General features: G+C 41.5%; 1 protein-coding gene across 2 annotated transcripts in view; it reads left to right on the top strand.

The window, feature by feature from the left end:
* CAB39 (calcium binding protein 39) overlaps positions 1-10,067 on the top strand; it is a 108,356-nt gene extending 98,289 nt beyond the window's left edge. For both annotated transcript variants that reach the window (XM_034955342.3, XM_055109198.2), the window contains 3 exons: positions 3,026-3,091; positions 6,728-6,871; positions 7,487-10,067. In XM_034955342.3, the coding sequence (XP_034811233.1) occupies positions 3,026-3,091; positions 6,728-6,871; positions 7,487-7,675 (399 nt within the window). In that variant the 3' untranslated portion in view covers positions 7,676-10,067. The remainder of the gene's footprint in view (positions 1-3,025; positions 3,092-6,727; positions 6,872-7,486) is intronic.
* Positions 10,068-10,678: the final 611 nt, after the last annotated feature.

Below are 10,678 nucleotides of genomic sequence, written 5' to 3' on the forward strand. Positions count from 1 at the left end.
AGCCTCAGGAGGATCTTCCATAATACCCACAAGCACTGTTGTGATGTACTGGTTTAACTATACATCGTCGAAGATTCTGATAGGTACCCGTAAAGAGGTTAGAAGAATGACAATCCACTTAAAATTCCTGTCTATCCTGCAAGATTTGGTTTAGATTTTAATTTTTCCACTACTTATTTAAATTTTTGAAATCCTGAGTATTATTAATACTTCATTATTCACTTTGCTGTTCAAATACATTCTGAGATTCTTAGAGGCAAAAATCTATGCTTTCTTGTTCTTTTGTGTTTTTTTTTTTCCCTGTCTTTTCCCCCTGCCCTCCACTCCCAGTAAGAACATAACACAACACTGAGCACACAAGTCCTTCATAAGTAGCCTCATAAATGGCTTAAAAATTGCTGGTCCTTTATTTTTATTTCAGCTCATGTGTATTTGGATATGGGTGCGTTTCTTGTATGTTCATTGCTTTAAAATGGCAGTTCTGTCATCATCAGGGCCTTTTTACAGTAGATAGAAGCATGGACTTGAGCCTTGGACTGCCTGGATTCTGGCTGCAAGTCTCAGCCCTACCATGGGCTGGTAGGACTTCAGCAACTGCCTTCATGCACCCTCTGTGCCTTCAGGATCTTCCACCCTGAAGAAGGCTCTTCATATAGTACCTGTCTACTGGGATCATCATGAGGATTAGATAAGAACGTGTATGTGACGTGCATGGCACAGTGCCTGGAACACAGGAAGCATTTAATAAACGTTAGTTCATTTATCATCACCACAAAGATTTTTCAACATACGAGTAATTTAAGGCCTACCAAAGACACAGACTAGCTGATTTCCAAGACATTTGCTACAGTGAAATCTATTTAATCTTGCAGTAAAATAGCTTCCTACATGTTGTTAATAGATGACATCAGTTAACAGGATTTTAGAAGAACATAGGTGAGGCAACAAATCTATAGAAAGCAGTCAGATCTTATAGAGGGAGAAGCAGTGGGGGATGTGGGTAATTTAAAGCCACAGGTTATTACACCAAAATACATGCTCTAAATTCTGGTCCAGTTTGGCTCTGAGCTTTCTAATAACCAAAGCATAGAAAGAAAGAAAAGCAATTAAAAGATGACAGTATTTGTAGAGTAAAATTCATGCTGGCTGCTCAAAAGAAACGTAGCCTTTCCTAGCACTGGGACCTGAAACCGGTTTCTCTCCTTGGCATTCTTAAAGGAGAGTCAAGTTACAGTATCATGTAGTGGACAGTCATTGCCGTGGCATTGCAGTAAATAAAATGCTCAACTCCGATGCAGTTCCCTGAAAGCAAGTCTTTGAGGAACCCAGAAGTGGGTGGGAGGACAGGTATCTAGGTTTGTTACTTACTCTTTGTCTGTCCTAATACAGAGGAGAAAAAATCGTAACATAACCTGAAGGAAACAGGGCCACATACATACTTTTCAGGCAGTTCTCCATGAAAAGTTTCTTGCAACCAAGCTTATCCAAAGATGCAGCAGAAAATCTTAACTTGCATTTTCTGTATATATAAGAACTTGAGATGTATATATTTTGTTACTGATTAAAAGCAGGTCCAGTTGTTTTGATCATCAGTTTGATGATAATTTGAGAAGGTAGACTTAACAGCTTTTTCTGAAAAGAGAGAAATCTAACTCAAATACTTACCAAATAGATGGCCAGCTCACCTCTGCCAAGAGGCAGGCAAAAGAAATAATGTATAATTCTGTGTTAGCTCTAAACCAAGAAGGCCAGAAAGCAAATTTTTGAGGCTTTGTAAGCCATGTGGTCTCTGTTGACTCTCCTGTCTGTTGTTCTGTGAAAGCAGCTGTAAATAATACATAAACTTTTCAGTGAATTCATGTTCAGTAAACAAACGAGCATGGGATGTGTTCCAGAAAAACTTTTCACAAACAGGCAGCAGGCCATAGTTTGCCATCCCCTGCTCTAGACCACAGATGAATGGCTAATGAGGACCCATCATAAAGCATGGACACCAGTAGTTCTCTCATGGACAGATGACAAAGCAGGCATCCATCCCCTGGCACTCGCGATGACCAAAGGAAAGTCTCAGGAAAGCACCAAGATCCAACAGTCATACTAGTGCTGCAGACTTTCAGAATGTTTTAAACCTATCTGTGGTTTAAACAGACAGACAAAAAATAAAATCTTAAGGCTAACTGGCCTTGTCTACTAGGTTTTTGAAGGATAGCCTTGGCCCCCAAGTGCCTGTCATTTCGGTTTTGTAACTCTCTGCTTTAATGGGCTTCTAGCCTTCACCATCCAGCAGTGCCACTCTTGTCAGTGACCGCTGTTTTGAAGGTCTAGTGGACCTGTCAGTTCTTAAATTTGTGGCATTTTGTTCTCCCCGGGGCTTCATTCATACTATGTCCTTCCTTTTTTATCTGCCCAGATTCTCTTTTCTCCCCTCCATTTCTGAGTGAAATCCCTCCCATCCGCCAGGTCTGAGACTAAGCCCCACCTTCGTTGTCGGCCTGGTTAACACAATGCTGAATTTCTCCTCTCTTAATTTCTATTCCAAATTACTTTTTCTCTTTGCCTGATACATTGAAAGAGCAGATAACTTTCCTCTTTGTGGTTGTGCTTTGAACAAATTGAATTCTTGTTTATATAAAATACGAGTTTTTCAATCTAACATCAAGATATGAGAGCAGACTCAACAAGCAAAAGTGTGAGGGGTAAGGGAGTTAGGTTTTGTGCATAGGGAGCTTGGGGTGACAGAGAGGCCTGGATTTAAGCTCTGTCTGCAGGCCTGGCTGGAACTGGGAAGGGGCTCAGTCCCAGGAGCCCTCTTCATGGAAGGGATTGGTGGGATCACCTGAGAGTCTCAGAGCAAACATGTCAGAGGAAGACATGAAAGAGAGTGGCAGGGGAGCCAGGGCAGCTGTTGGCCTTCATGGTGTGAGAAGTGTGTCCTTAAGCTAATTTACAATGTTACCTACCAGTCTTTTTTTTTTTTTTTTTTTTTTTTTGCAATAACCCTGATTTATGTTCTCTTATCTTTTAGTTTTTCAGTGAATATGAGAAGTTACTTCATTCAGAAAATTATGTGACAAAAAGACAGTCACTGAAGGTATGACAGACCATTTTGTATAGCTTATTTCTCTGTACCTTGTGTTTGAAATGTGGATTTGGGGAAAGGGAGATGTGCAGGATGGGTCATAGACCTTTGGGGGAAATAAATACCTTTGCCGAGGGTCAAGATTTTTGCGGAAAGGAATGGATTTGGACAGTGATCCATGTGGAGCACTTTCCTGCTTCCTAGTAAGGTGGAGACACAGAAAGGGAATGAACGGGAGTTTGAAGAAGACTTCATCTCCTAGCAGTGCATTCTTTGCGATTTTGAGCCATAGTCATATCAGCTAGATGAAGGCACTCCAGGTGCTGTGCTCCTGGGCTGTGGCCTGGGTGGCACAGGCAGGTGTGTGAGGGTGGAGGGAGGCGATGTGCGTGTGAGGCTGTGGACCATAGACAGGCTTGGCTGCTTTGTATCAAAGCAGGATATCCTTCGCAAGTTAGAATGTTAAATTTAAGATTTAAACTGTAGAACAAGGGTTGGCAAACTACAACCCATGGGCCAAATCCAGCCAGCTGCCTGTGTTTGTAAGTAAAGTTTTACTGGAATAAAGACGTGCTCATTTATTTACATCTTGTCTGTGGCTGTTTTGAGCTCCAGCAGCAGAATTAAGTAGATGCCTCAGAGACCCTATGTTCTGCAAAGTCTAAAATATTTACTGTTTGGCCCTTGATAGTTTGCTGACCCCTGCTGTAGAAAGTTCTTATAGCAGTTAAGAAGTGCATACCCTCCACTCTGTCAGTAAGCAGTCCCAACAGGAAATATAGATGAAATCACAAAGGATTTGAGGGGAAAATCATAATTCCATTCAGTTTTTTGTCAGGTCCATTTAAAATTTGACTCTGCCCAGAGTTCTTCCCCTCATGGGTGTCTGGACCGATAATGACCAAGATTCCATCCACTCATCCCCTTCCTACCGTGGGGAAATCTCCCTTGAAGACCTTATCTTTCTGTGGAAAAGACTAAAGGACACTAGGAGCATCTGGAATACTTTGTGTCCTTTGATAGGAACACTCCACCGTCCACATTTTCAATCAGCACTTTCTTTCAGAACAGCATATGCCTTTTTTCCGTGTAAGGCTGTAATTCCTGCAGCAGGGCATCCGTGACAGCCGCAGCTGGGGAACAGGCACAGTCCAGCCAGGCCCCTTGCTTTCCATTCATTGCTGTTGCTTGGGCCCCACCTTCCCTGGCTAGAGGATCATTTGCTGTCCTTTCATCTTTGGGGGGTTGGACAGAACTTCCTGGCAGCTGTGGGAGGAGTTTCTCCTCCCTGGACATCAGTGTGTGAGAGAGTGGAGGTTCCTGGGGCCTCTCCTGCTCTGTGATCCTCAAAGGGCTGAGGTATACTACTCTTGCCAGCAGTTATACAGATGCACACAGCTCACTGGAGTCAGTATCTTCTAAGGCCACAAAGGCCAGACAGGATAGCCTAGGTTAGTAGCTTCTAGGGCCATTGTGGGAGGAAGCGGGGGCCGGGGGTGCAGGGTGGAGGTTATTGGCAAATCCATAAACTTTGACCAAATGTTGGATTCTTGGGCTGTTTGGATAAGGAGAAAGGCCTTCAAGACCCTTCTGCCATTCAGAATTACCAACATGAAAAGAAAGGCTGAGACCACCATTTCCAAGCCCTTAGGAATGGATATAAAGCAAGTTGCTGGCTCCTGCAGTTTATGTTAGCGGTGGGCCTGTGAGTGCCCCATGAACACATGGAGCGGCTTCAGCACCAGCCGTACTTTAAAGATGGATTTTAATTTGTACTCTCTTTTTTGTAGCCACACTGGCATTTATTTATTCCCATATTTATGTCGCCAGCAAATTTATATTCCCTATGCAAGACTCCAAGTTTTTTAGTAAAGGATTACATGTTTGGGCTGAGTACGGTGGCTCACGCCTGTAATCCCAGCACTTTGGGAGGCCAAGGTGGGTGGATGGATGGAGGTCAGGAGTTCGAGACCAGCCTGGCCAACATGGTGAAACCCTGTCTCTAGCCCCCAAAATTAATTAGCCAGGTGTGGTGGCACAAGCCTGTAGTCCCAGCTACTTGGGAGGCTGAGGCACGAGAATCACTTGAGCTCGGGAGGTGGAGGTTGCAATGAGCCAAGATTGTGCCACTGCACTCCAGCCTTTGTGACAGAGTGAGACTATTTCAAAAAATAAAAAAGGAATTACATATTTGAAGTCATCTTCCTTCAGATTTTCTTTGGTTTCTGTGATAGAAAAAGAACACGAAAGCTGTAAATCACATAATACTAACTTTTCAGTCTTTGTAAGATACTGGTTGCTTGTCACCGTAAGAATAGATTTTGTGATTCACATTGATATGAAGCCTACTCCTTCCAGTTCTTCCTATGAGTTCCTTATAAAGCCTAAGTAAAATAGATTTGTTTTCTTGTACATCAGCTCATTTTTTATTTAATATGATGACAAGTTACTTATTCAGAGATCAGTTACCTGGAAACTTCAAGTATCTAGAACATAGCCAGAAACCCAGAAAGGAAGCAACAAAAGCAATTAAAGCAAAGCCACAGAGCCGCTATTTGCGCCTTTTCTTCCCTTAGCCCTCACTCACTCACATCTCTGCAGATGCAGGCCTGATGTGTGCTTTGCACACTGATGCTCGTTTCTCACTGCACTCTCCTGAGAGAGAGGCACTGTTCCATTATACAGATGATGGAACCGAGACACAGAGGAGTTCAGTAACGTGCTCAAGATTACAGAGCTCACAAGAAGTAGGGAGCCAGGATTGGAACCCAGGCAGGCTGGCACCAGGGACCAAGCTCTCCACAGCTCTGCCACCGCCCACAAGGACCGCAGCTTGGCACCTGCCCCACTGCCGGCTCTGCACACTCAGCCTTGGCCAGGTTGTTGGCATGTTGACGACCTGAAGAAGTGACTGCTGGTTTTAGGAAAGAGTAAGCAGTGACAGTTTAAAAGTTATCAGTTTATATGATATAACCAACTCTCCAGAAATTAGTAAACCCTGAAGTAAACAGATGTTTTTTAGCATTAATTGGTATAATTAGTGATGGTGAGGGGTCAGTAAGAAAACACTGGATTATCTTCAGGAGACCTAAGAAGGAGCAGAAAAATACTCACTTGTGTAAACCTTTCTGAATTAGCTATGATAAAACGATAACTGTGGCATGTGCAGGGTACACAAATGGAAAACTTTGGACACAAAACCCTTTATCTTGGAAAGTCCCGCTAAATAAAATTTAAAAATAGTTGTTTTAAATTAAGCTAAGGTTTGTGGTTAGTTAACAGGAATAATCAATAACTTTTGACCATTTTCTTGAATAGTTTCTTTTTAGTGAGCTAACACAAATGCACGCTTAAAGGGGAGGCTTTGAGAGTCTCCCACTGGGGGCCAAGGGGGCATCTTGAACATCCTCTGCAGAGAGAAGCGTCAGGCCTCCCGTAGATTTCATCTCTCAGGGAAAGGGAGGAAGGCATTCAGGTGGCGGAGAGAAAGCCCTTCGTAGCTTTTAGGTTGTAATTCAGTTCAGTTCTTCGGTCTTTTGAGTGCCTACTAATACTCTATACTTGATGATTATAAAATAAATTGTTTTTTTAAACTTTGATTTTTCTTTAAGTTTTAATAACAAGGTAATTGTTTAAATGTCTTCTCAGCTTCTCGGTGAACTACTACTAGATAGACACAACTTCACAATTATGACAAAATACATCAGTAAACCCGAGAACCTCAAATTAATGATGAACCTGCTGCGAGACAAAAGTCGCAACATCCAGTTTGAGGCCTTTCACGTTTTTAAGGTAGAGTACTAGAAGCATCAGTGATACTGTCCACTGGAATTGTTCGTCTTCTTTCATTCGCAAATAACGGAAATTATTAGCCTCACTTGGTAATCCAGGTGACTTAATTAAATTCAGTCACTTTTCATATTTGTGTGCTATGACTTTTAAACAGAAAGGTAGACCTGGAAACGGGTTACTGTTTGGATCTGGGAACGAGAAGGTTTGTTCATAGAAGAGTGTCATTTATCTTTGGCCTAGAAGATTAGTAACTGCAAAACAAAAGCATTTCTTAATGCTTTCTGTGGAGGTTTCATTCTTAAAATCCCATCTGACCTCTTGTGCTGAGAAATAATTTCTGCCCATTTTATTCTAAAATCAAAGTCTGTATTTAATACTAAACACTGTGTTGCAGGGCTGGCAGAATGAGTTTATCAGTCGTATTTGTGTTAAAACATGTAATTATTATTTTTTTCCAAATTGTAAAATAACGCCTTCTAAAGCAAAACCTAATGACCCTGACTTCAGCGCCATCCCAGGAGAGCACAGCTCTGCTTTTCTGCGCTGTGGCCGCAGCTCAGGTGTGGCTGCGTTTTGTCCTTTCTCTGTGCCTCATGTGCGTTTCTCTCCACGCAGGTGTTTGTAGCCAATCCTAACAAGACGCAGCCCATCCTAGACATCCTCCTCAAGAACCAGGCCAAACTCATAGAGTTCCTCAGCAAGTTTCAGAATGACAGGACGGAGGATGAGCAGTTTAACGACGAGAAGACCTATTTAGTTAAACAGATCAGGGATTTGAAGAGACCAGCTCAGCAAGAAGCTTAATCTCCAATAAACATCTATGTTAAATCCAAATTCAGCATTTGCTGTTAGCTATTCAGCATCAGGCACTCTTATTGATTCATGAGGAACATTACTGCTAATCTGCTGTTAAGTGAACGGTTTTTCATTTTACCCTTTTGTTTTTCAGTCCAGGTTGGAGATCGTAGCTGCTGCTGCTTGCACACTAGGGCACATGTGGGCTTTCTCTTGATCTTTGTGTCATTTCAGAATTCAAAGACTGTGTGCTACGGGAGTTCTGAACATGGCTGGGTTCATGAAGGCAAATGTATGGATGAGAGTGTGGTTTAGGAAAGAGGGCACTGATATCAGATTAGACCTATGTGTTTGCACCCATCTTTGTTGGCGATCTGAGTGCAGTGTGGCAAGTGCACACCTGGCATCCCTGCGTCAGATCGCGCACCTTCAGGTCGCGCACCTTCAGGTCGCGCACCTTCGCTGAAGGAAGATGACGCAGAGCTTTATCTGAAATCAGAGGGGAACTATCCAAAATGGGAGTTTGGGGGCAGATAAAGTTGACATGCGAATAAATTGATACTGAAACTTAGCAACTTCTTAAAAGTGTAAAGAAGCCTCATAAGATCATAAGGAAAATGTATATATGCTTTTCACAGCTTTCTAGAATTTTTTGACATTTGATTTTCTTGAGACTTGTAAACCTGGATATGTTGAAGGGTATTTGTTAATTTTACTTTTCAAAGATACTTTAAAACAGTAGAGCTAGCAATGACACCTTGCATTTCATTTCAACACTGCTTCAAGGTTTCTTTTGTATATAATTCTTAGAATGCTCATTTCTTTTAAATGGTTTAATTTGTACAGCAGAGGAATGTTATTGTAGTAGTATGTAACTATTACCTAATACTGAGTTTTTGCAAAAAACAATGAATGCTCATATGTAATTGAAATACTTCAGATCACATGAAAATGCTGATTTAACATTTAAGTATCACAGCATTAAAAGACAAAGAAAGTAAACCAGTCCTTTGTATTCAGTTACCTAATGGGGTGCCATCAATAAGCTGCGATACAGCCCTGGAGCTCAGTCAGCCACACCTTCCTGCATCCTATTGGCCTTATTCATTTTAAATGAGTTAATGAATCTGCCAGATCTGTGAATGATAGAGATTATGCTAAATTAATGCTGATTCTTTGTGTGTGTGGGAAATCTCTGTAGAGCACCTTTTCTTTCTTAGACTAAGTAACCCAGTACAATAGTTGTGAACTGAATAATTAAAACTTTGGCTTCTCTTAGGAAAAGACGACTTCCTAGTCATAGGTGTCCTATGGGGAAATTTATTTTTTTTAATGTCCTGTTCCTTAATGCTGCAAATTATCAGTATTTATAAAGTAACTGATTTTGCACCACTTTTTTGTTACTGTGACCACGGCAGAACAATGTCTTCTAGACTGTATCTATGTAAGGTTATTAGAATGGTATCTGTTCATTTTAGTGATATGAAGATCACAACTAACAACTGACAAATCAGAGTTTGCCAGTTCAAATTCAGCATGGCTGCAGCTGATTAAGAAATTGAGATGATTATTCTTTGCTAGCCTCTCTTACTAATGGAATTATATACTGGCCAGTAAAATGGGCCTCCCAATTGCTGTTTCAGCAGGTTTTAAACCTTCAGGAACACCAGTTAGGAAAATAGCTCCAGAAAATATAGATATATTTTATTTTTATTAAAATGGCAGTCTACATCATAATTGGCATTTCTCAAGACTGTCTTTACCAGAATCTGTGTGAAATAAGGCAATCTAGTCTCCTTGAAAAGAAAATCTCTTGGATGTTTAGGAAGGAAGACTTGGCCGTGATGTGGTGTCCTGGCTTTGTGGTGTAGTGCTGTGTGTATGGAGTTAGTGTAAAAACATGGATTACACCAAGTGGAAGAAACGTCTTCTTGCCAAGCTCATTCTTAGAACTTACACATCTAGAACAGCTTCCACTTTGGCAGTGAGGTCGTAGCCTTTTAGGTGGAAGAAGTGAGGGTGCAGCGTGTCAGACACAATATTCATGTTACTCTTACATTGGAATCTGAAGGTAGTTCAGACTTCGTGGGTTTTGTTTTTAAGCAAAACAATGTGAAAACATTTAAGTTTGAAATGTTGCATTTGAAGTTATGATCATTTAATATATTCATATTACCAAGACTATTATACTGGAAGTGGTTTCTTTTTGTGTTATAAAGGTTTAATTTTACATAAGGCAGTTACTTAATGTGATTTTTAACCCTTAAAAAAGTGGAGATGTATACATTTGTTAACAATGCCATGAAAGCATTTTCTTTCTCCTAAGGAAAAGTGAATTTCTTATCAGAATATCTGGCTGGCCCTGTAATTTAAATTAAAATAAAATTTTGGAGAAACAGCATTGTCTGTCTTTATGATGTGTTATAGACAGTTGCATTTGTGTTACTGTGAACAGCTTCATCAGGAGACACACAAGCCCGAATTTTATCACCAACTGAAAGTGGAGGGACAGTTAACACCCATTCCTGTCTGCCTTTTTCCCTGTTCAGGGGCTTCACTTCCCCCCCACCGCCCCCGTGCTCATGTTTTCCTTACGCTTCCTGAGTAAAATTACACCTTTTAATGGCACCATTTCTTAGACCCTAACGTTTGAGGAGTGGATCCTCTCTTGCGCTGTTAGCAACACCGCGAGGCTAAACTAGAGCACTCGGCCCGGAGTAGTCACAGGTTACTGATGTGAAATGATCATGAAGGCGAGGGGACCGTGGAAACAGGCACAAGAACTCTGGCACCGTAAAGAATGTCCCTCGTCTGCCTTCCAGGGTGCCTCGTAACCCATAGTTCACAACCCTGCCCTCGACTTTAACCCCTGTCAGTAAATGAAATCTTATTCTCTGGAGTGAAGGCAAGGGACATGCTCTTGCCAAAAACACTTCATCCGAATAACCATGTCCTATTTGTTATTTCTGTCAAGTAGTTCCCCAAAGGTGACAAGGGCCCATTAAGTCATAA

This window comes from Pan paniscus, chromosome 13, assembly GCF_029289425.2.
Source record: "Pan paniscus chromosome 13, NHGRI_mPanPan1-v2.0_pri, whole genome shotgun sequence".
Lineage (NCBI taxonomy): Eukaryota > Metazoa > Chordata > Mammalia > Primates > Hominidae > Pan > Pan paniscus.